The sequence below is a fragment of the Hyperolius riggenbachi genome, chromosome 2, assembly GCF_040937935.1.
Source record: "Hyperolius riggenbachi isolate aHypRig1 chromosome 2, aHypRig1.pri, whole genome shotgun sequence".
NCBI classification, from domain to species: Eukaryota; Metazoa; Chordata; class Amphibia; order Anura; family Hyperoliidae; genus Hyperolius; species Hyperolius riggenbachi.
In genome coordinates, this window is record NC_090647.1 from 413,493,201 (window position 1) to 413,513,543 (window position 20,343).

The window sequence follows — 20,343 nt, forward strand, 5'->3', positions numbered from 1 at the left end:
TATAATTTTTTTCTTGTCTTCCAAGTTCGCCTCCCCATTAAAGTCTATTGAGGTTCACGGAAGTTCGTGCGAACCAAACTTTTTGCGGAAGTTCGCGAACCCGATTCGCGAACCGAAAATCAGAGGTTCGGGCCATCTCTAGTTGTGACACCTTCACGGCTTGCAAACAGGCCTGCTGCCACCTCCTCTCCTCCTCCTCCTCCTTGGCTGAGTGGCAGTGCTACTCTACTGGTGCTGCTATCTCCTCCCCAGCTACACAGCCCCAGCTCCCCAGGGCCTATGCTGCATGCCAGGTACGACGGTGTCACGCCATCTTAGACATGTCTTACCTCAAAGCGGAGAGTCACACTGGAGCTGCTCTCCTGGCTGGTCTTAACAAACAGGTGGATAGGTGGCTGACCCCGCACCAAGTGGAGATCGGCAACGTGGTGTGAGACAACGGCAGTAATCTCATTTTGGCTTTGAATTTGGGAAGGTTGACACGTACCCTGCATGGCACACGTGCTGAATCTAATAATTTAGAGATTTGTGTGTAAGTACCCAGGCTTACAGGACGTCCTGAAGCAGTCCAGGAAGGTGTGTGGGCATTTCAGGCGGTCTTACACGGCCATGGCACTCTTTGCTGATATTCAGCGGAGAAACAACTTGCGCTTTATTTGCGATAGCCTGACTCGCTGGAATTAAACTCTCCTGATGTTTAACCGCCTGCTACAACAGGAGAAAGCCGTCAACCAGTATCTCTACAACTACAGTACAAGGACATTCTCTGGGGAGATGGGGATGTTCTGGCCGAAGTACTTGACACTCATGCGAAATGCCTGCAGGCTCATGCGGCCGTTTGAGGAGGTGACAAACATGGTGAGTCGCAGTGAAGGCGCCATCAGCGACTTGCTCCCATATGCTTTCTTCCTGGAGCGTGCCGTGCACAGAGTGGTGGATCAAGCTGTGGAGGAGCGTGAACAGGAACAGGAACAGGAGGAAGAGTTGTGGGATCAATTCTCAGCAGAACCAGATGTTTCCTCAACACCTGCGGCAGCACAGAGGTGGGAGGAGGAGGAGGAAGAGTCGTGTGGGGAAGAGGAGTCAGATGATGAGGAAGGTGGGGGTTTTTTTTGAGGAGGAGGCGGATGAACAACCACAGCAGGCGTTGCAGGGGGCTTGTGCTGCTCAACTTTCCCGTGGTATTCTTCGTGTCTGGTGGAAGGAGGAGAACTTACCTGACATCACTGAGGAAGAGCAAGAGGAGATGGATAGTACGTCTGCATCCAAATTTGTGCAGATGGTGGCTTTCATGCTGTCCAGCCTGTTGAGGGACCCCCGTGTAAAAAAAAACTCAAGGGGAATGACCTGCACTGGGTGGCCACGCTACTAGACCCTCGGTATAAGCACAAAGTGGTAGAGATGTTACCAACTTACCTGAAGGCAGAAAAGATGCAGCACTTGCAGAACAAGCTGGCAACTATGCTTTACAATGCATTTAAGGGTGATGTCACAGCACAACGCAATAAAGGTACCACTGCCAGTAATCCTTCTCCCATATCCACGCAGGCAAGGACAGGACGCTCCAGCGATCTCATGGTTATGTCGGACATGCGGACATTCTTTAGTCCAACACCTCGCCTTAGCGCTTCCGGATCCACCCTCCACCAACGCCTGGCCCGGCAGGTAGCTGACTACCTGGCCTTAAGTGTGTGAGCAGCGATGAACCCTTGGACTACTGGGTGCGCAGGCTTGACCTGTGGCCAGAGCTGTCCCAATTTGCCATCCAACGTCTGTCTTGCCCTGCCTCAAGCGTCCTGTCAGAAAGGACCTTCAGCGCAGCTGGAGGCATTGTCACTGAGAAGAGAAGTTGCCTAAGTCACAAAAGTGTTTAGTACCTGAGATACACAAGTGACATGAATGTCGTATGTATGTCTGTTTAGTGTTCACTCTCATATGTCTTTGCTGCTGGATACTGGAGTTCAGTACCTTGGTGTTATCGGAGTTCAATTCCAGATGTCCTGGATGCTATTTGGGTTCAGTGAAGATTGTTGATGCATTCCTGAATCCTGCTACAGCCAGTTTGAGCGGGCAGTTGTGGGATAATGGTCCATGAAATACCCAGGCGTAGTAAGTAAGCCATTGTTTTCACATTCAGTGAGCACGAGGAGTCCACATCGGCTGTGTTGTATTGCTCAAAAGCAGATATCATAGATTTGTACTGTGATCACGTGCTTACGACAGCGACCGAATATGCGCTTGCGTGTGTTATGGTTTAGGGAGTATAATTGGGTTGGGAAAACGCCTGGACTCCGGGACTTTTTGCTGAGACCAACAGACATGATGGATTGTGTCGCCAGGTGTTTTCCCTACGGAGGATTGACGGAGTCCCCTCTTCCTTGGGTGAAATTGCTACAACACTTGGTAAAGAAAGGTTGATGCATGCTTGTCATGTCTTGCAGACATCTTTCAGTGAAATGTGTGCTAATCCATACAGGATTTATCCTGTGTTAGAATGAGGTAGGACAGCGCCACCTATTGACCACTGCATTACATTGTTCTCAGTTAAGTTCAGCCTTTCTGTTACTCCTCCTCCTCTGTGACCTCATGCACCAGACAAGAAGGGAGTAGCCTTCTAGAAGCTGCCATTTTCACATGCTCTCTGCTGAGGAATCTTCTCCGTGCTTCCACTAAAGGCTGCATAGCCGGTAAGACATTCTTTCTAGTTGTTTTTTATGAATCTGCATGATTATTACTAGCTGTAGGCATGCAGTATGTGTATTTCTGTGTAGACAACTAGTTAGTTGTTTTCTGTATAGTGAGGCCTAGTCAGCTATCCATGCAGCCATGTTGCTGTGTGCACTAGTCTATCTACTGTATGCTGATATGTGATATGTTTATATGCAGTTCATGTACTTATTGCATCATTTCTGTTATTTGTTCACAGTTTCACACCAACTTACTTCAGCTCATTAAAGCTACAGATCATACCTGGTCTCAATTTATTGAGTAGTAGGAGGGTGTTTATCTGCCTGCTAAGCTCCATACACGCCCCAGGGGTACACGTGGTAGTGAGGACAGGACAGTGAAACGGCTGCTACCCGCGAGTGGAACCAGACCGGCTAGCTTCTCAGCCAGTGAAACGGCTGCTACCCGCGAGTGGAACCAGACCGGCTAGCTTCTCAGCCAGTGAAACGCTGCTACCCAGTGAGTGGAAAATAAGATACTGACTACAGAGACAGCTATACTACCACGCAGCTACGTGCATATCAGTACGCAGCAGTCTCTACACAGTCAAGATCCTTAACAGCAGCATCATGTCAGAAAGCCAAACTTCTTCTTACAAGACAAGGTCTAAAGTCAGTCGCTCTACAAGATCCTCATCAGTCAGCAATGCGGCCGCCATTGCTCGCGCAGAAGCTGAAGCTGCAAAAGCACGTGCTGCCTTCGCAGAGCAAGAGATGCAGCTAAAGCTGCAACAAGCGACACTTGAAACTGAAAGGGCAAAACAGCAAGCAGCACTAGAGAAGCTCTCAGCACAGAGGGAAGCTGCTGCAGCTATTGCCAAAGCAGAAGCCTTAGAAGCACTCATCCACCCAGACGACGAAAGACACAGCAGGCCAGCCAGCCTTGATCTCGCCCATCAGGATCCCCTGCAGCGCACTTCAGATTATGTCCATCGACATTCCAGAATGATCGACTCTTTCCTGTCAATGGAAGATGCTCAACGGGACCTCATCGACAGATCTCATCAAACTCAATTCACAGCCCAGACAGAAAACCAGAATAAGCCTCCAGCCAGCAAGCCAGAAGTCAATATAGAAAATGAACTGATTTCAGAGCACCTGCCACCACGTCCGGAACTTCAACCGGCACATAACGTTCCAGGAACTTCTCCTTACACGCCAAATAGGTATGAGACATTTCGACCAAAACGAGAGACTACTGACAGGTATGATTACACACCACTTTCTCACTATGGCAACACACCACCATCTTTCCCTGCTCCTGCTCAAACCAGCATGGACATTGTTAAGTTCCTCACACGGCGTGAGCTGGTTGCCAAGGGACTTGTGAAGTTTGATGATCACCCTGAGAGTTATAGGGCCTGGCGGTCCTCCTTTAAGAACACATTTAAAGATGTTGAACTGTCCCCTAGTGAGGAGATGGACCTCTTAGCTAAGTGGCTAGGGACTGCATCTGCTGAGCATGTAAAAAGAATCAGGTCCATTAACATAAGAAACCCAGCAGCTGGACTAAAAATGGTTTGGGACAGACTTGATGAATGTTATGGTTCAGTGGAGGCTATAGAAAACTCTTTGTTTAAAAGGATAGAAGATTTCCCTAAAATAGCTTCCAAAGGCTTGCAGAAACTCAGGGAACTTAGTGACTTGTTAATGGAACTTCAGGTAGCCAAATCTGAAGGTGATCTGTCAGGCCTTGCATATTTTGACACTGCCAGAGGTGTTAACCTCATAGTACAAAAGTTAACCCCTGGCTTACAAAATGAGTGGGTTAAATGTGGTTCTAACTATAAGAAAAAATACCATGTTTCATTTCCTCCATTTTCTGTGTTTGTAGACTTTATACATGATCAGGCTAAGATAAGAAATGATCCTAGTTTTGATTTTGCACTAACATGTACTTCTGTTCCAGGTCTTCCTTCACACAAAGCTTCAGTGGCAGTTCACAAGACTGAACTGTCTTCCCCAGACTCTCCCCACAGGTTTGCTGGCTCCTCCCAGGCAGCAAACAAAGTTAGAGACCCTGGTAAGCAGTGTCCTATACACAGAAGGCCACATTCTCTGCTGAAATGTAGGGGGTTTAGAGAGAAACCCATTGAGGAACGTAAAGCCTTTCTTAGAGAGAATAGCATCTGTTACAAGTGCTGCTCATCCACCACTCACTTTGCCAAGAACTGCAAGGTTAGTGAAAATTGTAAAGAATGTGATAGCACAGATCACAACACAGCACTACATCCTGGACCAGCTCCATGGACTTTACAACATACTCACAGCACAACCGAGCATGGCGGGGAGGAGGGTGACACTCCTACAGTTACATTAGAGGTCACTCCACAGTGCACAGAGGTCTGCAAAGGAACCACAGGTGGAAGATCCTGCTCCAAAATGTGTCTAGTCCGAGTCTACCCAGCAGAACAAAGGGACAAAGCAGTCAAAATGTATGCCATTCTAGATGATCAAAGCAATGGGTCTCTAGCCCACCCAACCTTCTTTGATATATTCAATGTTAAAGGCCCCAGCTCTCCATACTCACTAAGGACTTGTGCAGGAATTGTGGAGACGGCGGGGAGAAGAGCATCTGGCTTCCAGATCGAAGCTATAGATGGAAGCATCTGCTTGCCCTTACCAACTCTAATAGAGTGCAACCAGATTCCTGATCATAGATCTGAAATTCCTACTCCAGATGTCGCATTACATCATGCACACTTGAAGCGTATAGCCCACCTGATCCCAGAACTTGATCCACAGGCTAAGATAATCTTGCTACTCGGGAGGGATATCCTACGAATCCATAAAGTGAGAAAACAAATAGATGGTTCCCATGATGCTCCTTATGCTCAGAAGCTAGACCTAGGATGGGTCATAATAGGAGAGGTCTGCCTAGGGCGTGTGCACAAGCCAGATACAGTTCATAGTATGTTCACAAGCACACTAGCAAGTGGGCGCCCCTCACTTTTCCAACCATGTGTCAACAACTTTCTCATAAAGGAGCTACCATGTGCCTCCCATCTACCTTGTCCCTTCACAGATGTCTCTAGTGACAATGATGCCTGTGACAGTGACCAAGACCACTTAGGATGCAGAGTCTTCCAGAGGTCAAAAGATGATAATCGGGTAGCATTATCTATTGAAGACAAGCAGTTCTTGGAAATAATGGAACGAGACTTTGTGAAGGACAGCACTAACAGTTGGGTTGCACCCCTTCCTTTCAGAACTCAGAGAAGACGCCTACCTAACAACAAAGTACAAGTGCTTAAACGTTTCTCTTCTCTCAGACGTAACTTCCAAAGAAAGCCAGAAATGAGAGAACACTTCTTTTCTTTCATGCAGAAAATATTTGAGAACAATCATGCAGAGATTGCCCCACCCCTTAAAGGTCCTGAAGAATGCTGGTACCTGCCAATTTTTGGAGTATATCATCCAAAGAAGCCAGGTCAGATCAGAGTAGTGTTTGACTCTAGCGCCAAATTTGAAGGCATCTCCCTAAACGATGTGCTGCTGACAGGCCCTGACCTGAATAACAAGCTACTGGGGGTACTTCTCCGTTTCCGCAAGGACACTGTCGCTCTGATTGCCGACATCCAACAGATGTTTCATTGCTTCCTTGTTAAGGAGAAGGATAGAAACTTCCTCAGATTCCTCTGGTTTAAAGACAATGACCCTTCAGAGGACATCATAGAGTACCGCATGAGAGTACACATCTTTGGGAACAGCCCCTCACCTGCAGTTGCTATCTATGGACTCAGACGTTCTGCTCAAGAAGGAGAGAGAGAATATGGGTCGGACACAAGACAGTTTGTAGAAAGAGACTTCTATGTAGATGACTGTTTGAAATCATTACCTTCTAATGACTCTGCAATCAGTCTCCTCAAAAGAGCCCAAGACATGCTTGCCTGCTCCAACTTGAGACTTCACAAGATTGCTTCAAACAGCAAAGAAGTTATGGAAGCCTTCCCTTCTGAAGATCATTCTAATGACCTAAGGGACTTGGATCTGGGGTCAGAAACTTTACCAGTCCAACGTAGCCTTGGACTTCTCTGGGACTTAAAATCTGACACCTTCACCTTTCAAGTTAGCAAGGAAGAAAAACCTTTTACTCGCAGAGGTGTCCTATCTGCAATCAACAGCCTATATGACCCTTTGGGATTTGCGGCTCCTGTCACTATCCAGGGTAAGGCCTTGCTCAGAGATTTAACCCGTGAAACTACTGACTGGGATGTTCCATTGCCTCCTGACAAGAAGAATCTGTGGGTGGAATGGAGAAACTCTCTAGCAGCTCTGTCTAGCCTTAAAGTTGCACGCACATATGCTCCTGTGCCATCTACAGACGTCCAAGATCATACACTTTGTGTATTTTCTGATGCTTCAGTTAAAGCCATATCTGCTGTCGCTTATCTTAGAACCATAGACATTAAAGGACAATGCCACATTGGCTTTGTTATGGGCAAAGCAAAACTTGCACCACAGCCTGAGCACACGATACCCAGACTTGAACTTTGTGCAGCAGTCCTAGCTGTTGAAATGGCTGAGCTAATCACATCTGAGATTGACATTGACCTTAAAAAGGCTGAATTCTACACAGACAGCAAAGTAGTCTTAGGCTACATCTACAACGAGTCCAGACGATTCTATGTTTATGTCAACAACAGGGTGCTGCGGATTAGGAAATCCACCAGTCCAGAACAGTGGCATTATGTGTCCACTGACAACAATCCTGCGGACCACGCTACCAGAGCTGTTGCAGCAAGTCATCTCAAGAATACAACTTGGTTCACAGGTCCTGCATTCTTGTGTAATTCCACTCCAGCAGTTCACCAGAACAACATGTTTGAACTAGTGGATGAAGACTCAGACACTGAGATCCGTCCACAAGTGTCTGCACTTCACACAGTGACACTCTTCAAGTCCTTTGAATCTCATCGCTTCAAGAGATTCTCTACCTGGAAATCACTTGTTAGAGCCATTACCTGTCTAGCTCACATAGCCCGATCTTTTCAAAGAACCAATTCGAATGATGCTAAGAAGTGCAAAGGTTGGCACCACTGTCAAGAGGTATACACCATAGCAGAACTCCAGCACTCCAAGAACTTCATCATTCGCACTGTACAGCAGGAAATCTACACCAAAGAGATTGCCTGTATCACTAACAGCAAGTCTATCCCTAAAGACAGCTCTTTAAAGAAACTTGACCCATTCCTTGACAAGTACGGTCTACTGAGAGTAGGAGGTCGTCTTAAGCAAGCAAGTCTAGAGCCTGATGAAAGGAATCCTCTGATAATTCCCGGTCATCATCATGTTACAAGATTGATTGTACAACACTACCACATCCAAGTCAAGCACCAAGGAAGACTGTTTACAGAAGGAGCTTTACATACTGCTGGATTGTGGATAGTTGGGGCAAAGAGATGTGTGAGTAGCATCATCTTCAGTTGCATCACATGCCGTAAACTTCGTGGTATGCTACAAACACAGAAGATGGCTAATCTGCCTGCTGATAGGCTCAGTATGGATCCTCCTTTCACCAATGTTGGACTTGACGTATTTGGGCCTTGGTCCGTCACAGCACGTCAAACTAGAGGAGGTCAAGCAAACAGTAAACGCTGGGCAGTCATATTCACCTGTATGACCATCAGAGCTGTTCACATTGAAGTCATCGAATCTATGGATACTTCAAGCTTTATCAACGCCCTTAGACGGTTTATTGCAATCAGAGGTCCTGTGAAGCATATTCGATCTGACAGAGGCACCAATTTCATTGGAGCTGCTAAAGAACTACAGATCTTTTCCAATGTTGATGCCAAGATTGTGGAAAGATACCTGAGTGATCAGGACTGCACTTGGACTTTCAACCCACCTCACTCCTCTCACATGGGTGGAGCTTGGGAGAGGATGATCGGCATAGCCCGAAGAATCTTGGATTCCATCTTTCTACAAGTAGGAACTGCAAGGCTCACTCACGAGAGCCTGGTAACCTTCATGGCTGAAGTCACAGCTATCATCAATGCTAGACCTCTGACTCCAGTTCTTAGTGATCCAGAAGAACCATTCCTTCTCACTCCTGCAACCCTCCTTACCCAAAAGACTGGCAAAGTGAGTCCTCCTCCTGGTGAGTTCAGCACTAAAGACATGTACAAACGTCAATGGAAACAAGTGCAGTGCCTTGCTGACACATTTTGGGACAGATGGAAGAAACAATACATCTCTACTTTGCAACCACGGAACAAGTGGCAGACTGTAAGGCCCAACCTGAAACCCGGCGATGTTGTTCTTCTAAAAGACTGCCAATTGCAGAGAAATGAGTGGCCTCTAGGACTTGTCACCAAGACGTTACCAAGTGAGGATGGAAATGTCCGCAAAGTAGAAGTAAAGGTCTGCAGACAGCAAGAGACCAAGTTGTTTCTCAGACCAGTGTGTGAACTCATTCTCTTATTATCCCCTACTGAATGATAGTGGTATCTGTTGATACCAGACGGGGAGTGTCATGTCTTGCAGACATCTTTCAGTGAAATGTGTGCTAATCCATACAGGATTTATCCTGTGTTAGAATGAGGTAGGACAGCGCCACCTATTGACCACTGCATTACATTGTTCTCAGTTAAGTTCAGCCTTTCTGTTACTCCTCCTCCTCTGTGACCTCATGCACCAGACAAGAAGGGAGTAGCCTTCTAGAAGCTGCCATTTTCACATGCTCTCTGCTGAGGAATCTTCTCCGTGCTTCCACTAAAGGCTGCATAGCCGGTAAGACATTCTTTCTAGTTGTTTTTTATGAATCTGCATGATTATTACTAGCTGTAGGCATGCAGTATGTGTATTTCTGTGTAGACAACTAGTTAGTTGTTTTCTGTATAGTGAGGCCTAGTCAGCTATCCATGCAGCCATGTTGCTGTGTGCACTAGTCTATCTACTGTATGCTGATATGTGATATGTTTATATGCAGTTCATGTACTTATTGCATCATTTCTGTTATTTGTTCACAGTTTCACACCAACTTACTTCAGCTCATTAAAGCTACAGATCATACCTGGTCTCAATTTATTGAGTAGTAGGAGGGTGTTTATCTGCCTGCTAAGCTCCATACACGCCCCAGGGGTACACGTGGTAGTGAGGACAGGACAATGCTTACTAATAATTACTAACCCTTAAACTGTGATTCTGCAAGCCTAGATAATTATTATAACAGGATTGTAGCTCAATAAATATTGTTATTGAACTTTTCCTCGTGTTTTGCTGCAATTGATTTTACCCACTATGGTGGTGACGAAGTTAGACGGTTTAAAAACCCTTCCCGTGAGGCAAAACAGTACCTCACCTTTATCAAAATGAATGAGGCAACAAAATGAAAGAACAACCGCAGCAGGCGTCACAGGGGGCTTGTGCTGCTCAACGTTCCCATGGTATTGTTCGTGGCTGGGGGGAGGAGGAGGACTTACCTGACGTCACTGAGGAAGAGCAAGAGGAGATGGATTGTACGTCTGCATCCAACTTTGTGCAGATGGCTTCTTTCATGCTGTCCAGGGTTGGGGGACCCCCGTATAAAATAACTCAAGGGGAATGAGCTGTACTGGGTGGCCACGCTACTAGACCCTCGGTATAGGCACAAAGTGGCTGACATGTTACCAACTCCCCTGAAGGCAGAAAGGATGCAGCACTTGCAGAACAAGTTGGCAACTATGCTTTACAGTGCGTTTAAGGGTGAAGTCACAGCACAATGGAATAAAGGTACCACTGCCAGTAATCCTCCTCCCATGTCCACGCAGGCAAGGACAGGACGCACCAGCGATCTCATGGTGATGTCGGACATTCTTTAGTCTAACGCCTCGCCTTAGCCCTTCTGGATCTACCCTCCACCAACGCCTTTTCAAAAAAACCTTATAGTTTTTGAGAAAATCAATTTTAAAGTTTCAAAGGAAAAAAAATACACATTTAAAAACCCGCCGATTTTAATGGTTAATAGCAAATACACCTTAAATGCTAGAAACCCTAAATTTGCGGGATATATTAAGGAGATCATTGGGAATAAGAAGAAAAAACAATTTTTCAAAAAGACCATATAGTTTTTGAGAAAATCGATTTTAAAGTTTCGAAGGAAAAAAGTATACTTTTAAATGCGGTAAATGTCACTTTTAGTAGCAAACCTAACGGTAGTGTAATTTTACATGTATCAAAAGAAAGAGCAATACATTTCCTGACGGGGGTTTCCAGGGGGTCCATACACAGCCGCAGCGCTTTGGCCAGGGATCGCTATACAGCCGCAATATGGCTGTATGAAGATCCCTGGCATTTTTTCCTATTTTCCCAATTTTTTTTTTTTATGTTTAGAGTGTGGGAATTTTTTTAAAAAAAATTGTGGGGTCCCCCTTCCTGAAACTTTTTAACCCCTTGTCCCCCATGCAGGCTGGGATAGCCAGAATGTTGAGCTCCGACCGATTGGGGCTTCACACCCTGACTATACCAGCTGCAAATAAGGTCCCTTCATGTCAATTTTTGTTCCGGGGTATCTGTTGGGGGGCCCCCCAGGTTTATTTTGCCCTGGGGCCCCATTGTTGCTTAAACCGGCCCTGCCAAAGCTAATACTATGACGGGCGATGACTGGGGGTGCTCACCAGGTTTAAATACTAGAACTAACCAATCAACAAAAGCAGAATTGAAAATAAACCAATAGCAATCCAGCGTGTCAGCTGGAAAAGCTGACATGCAACATGAACGTCAGAGTTACTGCTTACATCTGCGGGTACTGGGAATGCGTCTTCCGCCTATCCAATAAGATCTGAGAAGCCCTCTGCATTCCACTGACGTCTGCGGCTTGCCAAGATCCGGAAGTCGGAACTGCAACCCAAGTCTCGGCATCCTGCCGCTGCCAAGGCACAGCGGACTTTACAAAACCTTAACTAAGAGGGATATGGATGTTTCCTTGAACCGTGTGCTCAGCAAGCTGTTACCAGGCATCAGTGAGCAGTTATCAGGCAGCAATAAAGAGTTACCATACAGCAGCAAGCAATTGTGAGAGTTTGAGAGGCATTTCTCTGCCTATCAACTGCTTGTGGAAAAGAGGCCTTAGGGTAGGAACACACTAGGCAGAATCGCATATGATGCATTTTCCACTATGTGCTATGAGGAAAACTCATGCAATTCTGCCAGGTGTCTTTGTCTGCTCATTACCATTGGAAGGCACTGAATGTGCACTGTTTTAGGCCGGATCCACATTATAGGCGGTTTTGTGAGCACTTGTGTTTGATTAGCACTTGCTGAGTGCTTGTTAAAAATTGCTCCCATTCACTTCCATTAAAATCATGTAAAAATTGCCGTGATAGCGTACGCTTAATAAAAGTATGCAATAGCGGCAATTTTTTTCCCCACAATTTTAATGAAAGTGAATGGGAGCAAATTTTTTTAACATGTGCTCAGCAAGCGCTAATCAAACGCAAGCGCTTATAGTGTGGATCTGGCCTCAAGCCTCTCTTCCACGGGCACTTGATAGGCAGTGAAATGTCTCTCAAACTCTCACAACTGCTTACTGCTGCCCGGTAACTGCTCACTGCTGCCCAGAAACTGCTTGATGAGCACACAGTTCAACTGCCTGTAGAAAAGAGGCCTAAAACATACTGGATAATGTGTGCAATAATGTGCACATGTATGGATTACCATGCTTAGAAGGGTAGCATAAACCCATGCTCTTTGTGCAACAACTTAAAACTTCTACATCAGACATACAGTGCTGCCCATAATTATTCATATCCTTGGCAAATTTTGACTCAGTTACTTTTATTCAACCAGCAAGTCATTTTTTGACAGGAAATGACATTGGTGTCTTCCAAAATTTAAGTCAATGTACAAGAGGCAATATTGTGGGGAAAAAAACATTTCTCAGCTTTCATTTACATTTAAGCAAAAAGTGTCAAGTCCAAAATTATTCATACCCTTCACAAACTGTCAGTCTGTGAGAAAATTCTAAGTTCTATATCATTCCAAATAGTCCAAGCTGCTGTAAAGCATCCTATTTACCCTGGCTAAATGGGATCCACTGTTTTAGGCCTCTTTCACACCAAGACGTTGCGTTTTAGGGGACATTAAGGTCGCATAACGTGCCCCTAACGCATGGTGGTGTTGAAGTTGGACGTCAGATTTAGCCGCATTATGCAGTTCTTGGTGCGCTGTTTTCGTTCTATCTATACTGATAGAACAGCCACTCCAGGATAGTGATGGGAAGTCTGGATCTTTTCAAGGATTCGGATGATTCGAATCGGATCATTGAAAAGATCCGGATCTTTGAGCCGAATCATTTGAATCATTTTACTAGGGAAGCAGACTGGGGGTGAAATGACTAGCAGGACATGACTTTCCCTGCACTGTACATTCTGTATGTTCTTGTTTCTTCCAGACAGACATCCACTGTGAACCGAATCATTCATTGTGGTGATCCGGATGATTTGACTCACAAAAAAGACTGCTGTAACGTGGGACTTTAACGTCCCATTGTGAAAGCAGCCTAAATCAACTAAACAGGTGAAAAACTGCAGCTCTCTGCAGTTGGTTTGTGGACAGTCATGGCTAAGACAAAGGAGTCCACAGTGAGGACCTGCGGCTGCACATTGTGGCTGCTCACAAGTCAGGAAAGGGCTACAAGGCCATTTCTAAATGTTTTCACGTTCCAGTGGCTATAGTGCAAAGTATTAAAAAATACAAGATGTTCCGCACTGTGGAAAATCTCAGAGGATGTGGTCCGAAGCCAAAAGTGACACCTGTGCTGGCCAGGAGCATAGTGAGAGAGGTGAAAAAGAATCTAAGGATCACCACCAAGGCCATCCTGGTGAATCTGGGCTCTGCTGGTTGCAATGTCAATGACGAACGAACTTTTAATTGATGAAAGAACGACCTAAGTAAAGTTAGTTTTAAAAGGTGTGTAACGATCTGATCGTTAGAAGGAATGTTACATCAAGTAAAAGTAACTATTGCGCCTGCGCATAAAAATGAAAAGTTTCATGGAGGAATAGTGAAATGCGCATGTCAAGCCTAGTACGAACTATCGTTTCCAACGATGTACTACTTTTGCAAACGATCGCCGTTGGGAAAAATCCGCCAAGCTAGATCATTTGTTTTGAACGATCTAGCTTGTCCGTCGTTAGACTTAATGGTCGTTGGCTGCTTTTTTTCAAACGATCGTCGTTTGAAAGGATCGGGGAACGATCGTTTCAAACGACTATAGTCACATGTGTGTACGCACCTTTAGGGTGGGTACACACGTCAGATAAAAGTCTTTGGATAATGAAAGATCACAGACCAATTTTACCCCCTTTCATGTAGTATGAGAGCCATACTCTACACAGTCTATTCTATGGAGCTGAACTCCCCATCAGGTAAAAATCTTTGCAAGATGCTGCACACAAAGATGCTGTACACATGCAACAGATCAGTATCTGCAAAAGATCTGTTCCTGCAAAAGATCCGTTCCTGCAAACTGCATTCATAGTCTATGATATCTTCAGATCTCATACACACCTTGTTTCACAGACAATTATCTGTGGATCAGGTCCACCAGGTTGGATCTTCAGATCGGCAGATAATTGTCTGATCTGCAGATGAATGTCCATTCAACAAGGTGTGTATGAGGATCTGCAGATGTCAGACTATGAATGCATTTTGCAGGAATGGATCTTTTGCAGGGATTGATCTTTTGCAGATACTGATCTGTTGCATGTGTACAGCATCTTTGTGTCCAGCATCTTGCAAAGATTTGTATCTGATGGGGAGTTCAGCTCCATAAAATAGACTGTGTAGAGTATGGCTCTCATACTACATGAAAGGGGGTAAAATTGGTCTGTGATCTTTCATTTTCCAAAGACATTTATCTGACGTGTGTACCCACCTTAATGCTCTGGGGGTACTGTTTTTCAGCCAATGGACCAGGGAACCTAATCACAGTAAACGGCACCATGAAAAAAAGAACAATACATGGGGATTCTTAATGACATCAGGCAGTCTGCAGATAAACTTGGCCTTGGACACCAGTGGACATTTCAGCATGACAATGACCCAAAACACACAGCAAAAGTGGAGAAGAAATGGTTAGCAGACAACAACATTAATGTTTTGGAGTGGCCCAGCCAGAGTCCTGACTTGAATCCATTTGATAATCTGTGGAGGGATGTGATCAGATCAGAGTGATGGCAAGAAGACCCTCCAACCTGAAAGATTTGGAGCATCATTTTTTTTCCGCTTCAGTGTCTCTTTAATGGGTTACTCCTAGACCACATAGCTGTAAGGCAAAAGGGCTGCGTACGTTAAAAAGGGGCGCTGGGAAAAAAGGGCGCGGGGTTTTAAACGATAAGCATGGATAACGTTTAAAAATGTATTGTACTGTATTTCGTTTAAAATAAATGTTTTATAAAGTTATAAATCATTAAATAATGTGCATTAAATTGGCAATTGTAAAAACGTTAATCTTTCGTTTAAATAGTGAAACGTATAATAACGTTTAAAAAAAAAATTACTAAGTAACCCTCCCTGTACCTACCCCTAACCCCTAGACCCCCCTGTTGATGCCTAAACCTAAGACCCCCCTGTTGGTGCCTAAACCTAAGACCCCCCGTTGGTGCCTAAACCTAAGACCCCCTGTTGGTGCCTAAACCTAAGACCCCCCTGTTGGTGCCTAAACCTAAGACCCCCCTGTTGGTGCCTAAACCTAAGACCCCCCTGTTGGTGCCTAAACCTAAGACCCCCCTGTTGGTGCCTAAACCTAAGACCCCCCTGTTGGTGCCTAAACCTAACACCCCCCTGTTGGTGCCTAAACCTAACACCCCCCTGTTGGTGCCTAAACCTAAGACCCCACTGGTGGTGCCTAAACCTAAGACCCCCCTGTGATAAGCATTAATAACGTTTGAAAAACATATTGTGCGTTTTTTTCGTTTAAAAATAATGTAAAAAAAAAAAAATTGTACTGTTTTTGCTTTAAAAATAATGTTTGAAAAAATATTGTACTGTTTTTCGTTTAAAAATAATATTAAAAAAATTATAAATCATTAAATAATGTGTAATCATGAGAAGCAGTAATAAAACATTAAGTCTCCGGGCGCCGCTTTTAAAACGTTATTTTTCTCCGGCGCCCTTTTTTCCTATCGAGCGCCCATTAAACGATATTTATTATGAGAGTGAATGGCGGCGCCCGATTTGTCCACTAGCCTCCTGCGCCCTTTTTTACTGTTACCAAAAGGGCTAGCCTTTCTATCACCCAGCCCACATAAAAACAAGCAAACAAACAAAACTAAAAAAAAAAACCTCCCCACAAATCAAAAGGAAAAAAAAACCTGACACTCCTGTGTCCATGTTGGAAATTAGGATACCATGTTTAGAAAGCACCCTAATGATGACGAGCTCTTCTTTTTATTTGTATAATGCTTATGTTCTTTCTTTATGCTTAAAATTCTTGTGATCCAGCTTCAAAGTCACATTTTATGCTTTTTCCTAGGAAATAGTTATTTCCGCTGCTGGACGGAGATAGATCAACAGTTAACAGCGACAATGTTACTATCAATGTTGTTACATTGTCGCTGTTAACTGTTGTATTCCTATGTTGTATTCCTATATTGTTGTCATACCAGTGGCGGACACAGGCAGCAGTGGGCCCCTGTGCAAAATATCAATTGTGGGCCCCCCTGACCTGCGGCGCGCGAAGCGCGCCGCGGCAAAAAATGGGCGTGGCTATAACCTACGACGCGCGAAGCACGCCGCAGCAAAAAATGGGTGTGGATAGAACCTGCGGCGCGTAGCGCCGCGGCAAAAAATGGGCGTGGCAATGACCGGATAAGGGCGGAGCTAACTGTAATTTAAAGTGATCCCGGGGTGAGAGTGATATGGAGGCTGCCATATTTATTTCCTTTTAAACAATACTAGTTGCCTGGCGGCCCTGCTGATCTATTTGGCTGCAGTAATAAACTGAATTACACCAGCAACAAGCATGCAGCTTAATCTTCTCAGTTCTGGCAATATTGTCAGAAACCCCTGACCTGCTGCATGCTTGTTCAGGGTCTATGGTTGAAAGAATAAGAGGCAGAGGACCAGAACGGCAACCAGGCAACTGGTATTGCTTAAAAGGAGAGAAATATGGCAGCCTCAATATTATTCTCACCTCAGGTTCCCTTGAAAAGTGCAACACAAAGACAGTGGGCCCAGGTTTTGGTGACCCTTTCCCCAGAAAATTCACATAATGTGAGCAGGTTTTCTCATGAAAATACACATAATGTGAGCAGATATGCCCAGAAAATACGTGCAATCATGTCGGCAGATATGCCCAGAAAATACGTGCAATCATGTCGGCAGATATGCCCAGAAAATACGTGCAATCATGTCGGCAGATATGCCCAGAAAATACGTGCAATCATGTCGGCAGATATGCCCAGAAAATACGTGCAATCATGTCGGCAGATATGCCCAGAAAATACGTGCAATCATGTCGGCAGATATGCCCAGAAAATACGTGCAATCATGTCGGCAGATATGCCCAGAAAATACGTGCAATCATGTCGGCAGATATGCCCAGAAAATACGTGCAATCATGTCGGCAGATATGCCCAGAAAATACGTGCAATCATGTCGGCAGATATGCCCAGAAAATACGTGCAATCATGTCGGCAGATATGCCCAGAAAATACGTGCAATCATGTCGGCAGATATGCCCAGAAAATACGTGCAATCATGTCGGCAGATATGCCCAGAAAATACGTGCAATCATGTCGGCAGATTTGCCCAGAAAACACATGCAATCATGTAGCAAATTTGCCCAGAACATACATGCAATCATGTGGCAGACCAGCCCAGAACATACACGCAATCATGTGGCAGACCTGCCCAGAACATACACCTGCTAAAATAAATAATAAAAAAAACCATTTACTCACCTGCAGCAGCAGACCTCCTGTCCCAGCCTCCATCCAGCGCGCAGCTCCCATGGGTGGTTGGGTGGATAGGTAGCCTGGTGGGTAGGTAGGTAGGCAGCCCTTAGCCGGGTGGGTAAGTAGCCTGGTGGGTGGCTGGGTAGCCGGGTGGGTGGGTAGCCTGGTGGGTAGGTAGCCTGGTGGGTGGGTAGGTGGGTGGTTAGGTAGCTGGGTGGGTGGGTAGGTAGCCTGGTGGGTCTTTAGGTAGGTAGCCTGGTGGGTTGGTAGGTAGCCGGGTGGGTAGGTAGGTAGGTAGCCTGGTGGGTGGGTAGGTAGGTAGCCGGGTGGGTGTGTAGGTAGCCGGGTGGGTGGTTAGGTAGCCGGGTGAGTGGTTGGGTAGCCGGGTGGGTGGGTAGCCGGGTGGGTAGGTAGCCGGGTGGGTAGGTAGCCAGGTGGGTAGGTAGCCAGGTGGGTAGGTAGCCAGGTGGGTAGGTAGCCGGCAGGGTGGTTAGGTAGCTGGGTGGGTAGGTAGACGGGTGGGTGGTTAGGTAGCCGGGTGGGTAGATGTGTGGGTGGTTAGGTAGCCGGGTGGGTAGCCGGGTGGGTGGTTAGGTAGCCGGGTAGGTAGCTGGGTGGGTAGGTAGCCGGGTGGGTGGGTAGGTATCCGGGTGGGTGGGTAGGTAGCCGGCAGGGTGGTTAGGTAGCTGGGTGGGTAGGTAGCCGGGTGGGTAGACGGGTGGGTGGCTAGGTAGCAGCCGGGTGAGTGCGTAGATGTGTGGGTGGTTAGGTAGCCGGGTGGGTGGGTAGCCGGGTGGGTAGGTAGTCGGGTGGGTGGTTAGGTAGCCGGGTAGGTAGCCGGGTGGGTAGGTAGCCAGGTGGGTGGTTAGGTAGCCGAGTGGGTAGGTAGCCGGGTGGGTGGGTAGGTAGCCGGCAGGGTGGTTAGGTAGCCGGGTAGGTAGCCGGGTGGGTGGGTGGGTAGCCGGCAGGGTGGTTAGGTAGCCGGGTGGGTAGGTAGCCGGGTGGGTGGTTAGGTAGCCGGGTAGGTAGCCGGGTGGGTGTGTGGGTATCCGGGTGGGTAGGTAGCCGGGTGGGTAGGTAGCCAGCAGGGTGGTTAGGTAGCCGGGTAGGTAGCTGGGTGGGTGGTTAGGTAGCCGGGTGGGTGTGTGGGTATCCGGGTGGGTAGGTAGCCGGGTGAGTGTGTGGGTAGCCGGGTGGGTAAGGTAGCCGGGTGGATGGGTGTGTAGCTATCCGGGTGGGGGGCCCGACTCCTATCCTCCCTCACTCACCTCGGGGCCCCCCTCCCGGTATGCGCGGCGGCGGCGGCGGCGGCGGCGGCGGCGGCGGGCGGGAGAGCAGAAAATCCAGGAAGTCTCCGCCGGGGCTGCAGCAGACACTAGAGGCTGCTGCCGCTTGGTCTCCCGTGTCTCCAACTTTGTACACTGCTCGCTACTTCCTGGTTTAGTAGCGAGCAGTGTACAAAGGAGACACGGGAGACCAAGCGGCAGCAGCCTCTAGTGTCTGCTGCAGCCCCGGCGGAGACTTCCTGGATTTTCTGCTCTCCCGCCGCATCGCATGAGGGGGAGGGGGAGGGGGAGGGGGGGCCGATGTGAGGGGGGAGGACAGGAGTAGGGGCCCCCCAGGTTAAAATAAAAATAAAAGGTAAAATTAAAAAAAAAAAACTGCAATACTTAATGGGCCCCTGAAGCAGCGGAACTTCAGGGGCCCTTGTGCGGCGGCACGGCCTGCACGGCCGTATGTCCGCCACTGTGTCATACTGTTGCATTCCTATGTAGCTACTACTGATGCTGTTAACTCGCACTACCATCCATGTCTGCCATGTGTCCACAAATAATTCCGGGTGCGGCACCTGTCGCACTTGGCGAATAAAGCTGATTCTGATTCTGATCAAAGAGTGCAAAAAAAAAAAATGTAGATTATCATCCATGTTAGCGGCTGCGTGTTGTTATGTAATAAGCTCTAGATCTAGTGACAATGCAGTGAGGCTAGCGTGATAAGTGCAGGCTGCATACTATCCTCAACGGAACAAAAAAAGGTGGAATAAATCCTGCGCTCAAAACAGCTGGAGTTCTAATTACTTTGAATTCAAGATGAGCAAATCTATTTGCCTATTTCACTTTTGGCAAGAATTCAGGCTGTTTCTCAGCAGGTGAAACATTTCATGGAAACAGGGTGCTTTGTATCATTTCAGTTTTAATGACTCACTCTGGCAATGGGACAGCACATCTACCAGAAAACTATGTGGAAGCTAAGCAAGAAAGAGAAAGAAATGACTGTTGGATTGGTGGGTTCTACAATCTCCTGAAAGGTAAAAGGTATTATTTTTTACAAAACGTTGTTTTTTTTCTATACAATCTCCTATACAATCTCCTGAGAATCTTTCCTGCAGAAAAAGCACCTATATCTAAACTACTGCTGATAGTGTAACATAACAAAGGAAAGAGGGGTGGAAGGCAACTCAGTATGGAGCTGGAGTTTAAACCCATTGGGCTTTATTCACAATCACAATGAGTTACCGCATGCCGTAAACAAATGTCGGAAAATTATGAACTGAAGTAAGGCCACGTTCACATTCACAATGTTTTCTGCCTGAAATTACCGTTTGCAGAAACTGTGTGGTAAAAAAGGGATTAAAAAAAAATGCTAAAAATGCGTTAACATGTCGGTAAATATTCTTTATTTTAAATTTAATATAAATTAAAAAAAAATACAGTACATTATTTTATCCTTAATTT

The 20,343-nt window shown here is 46.3% G+C and overlaps 1 protein-coding gene across 1 annotated transcript; it reads left to right on the plus strand.

Moving 5' to 3' along the window:
* Positions 1-3,296: 3,296 nt before the first annotated feature.
* Positions 3,297-9,786, plus strand: LOC137545173 (uncharacterized). Its single transcript, XM_068266285.1, has 2 exons — positions 3,297-9,461; positions 9,701-9,786. Exon 1 carries the CDS (start codon positions 3,297-3,299, stop codon positions 9,168-9,170), a length of 5,874 nt encoding a protein of 1,957 aa, XP_068122386.1. The 3' UTR covers positions 9,171-9,461; positions 9,701-9,786.
* Positions 9,787-20,343: the final 10,557 nt, after the last annotated feature.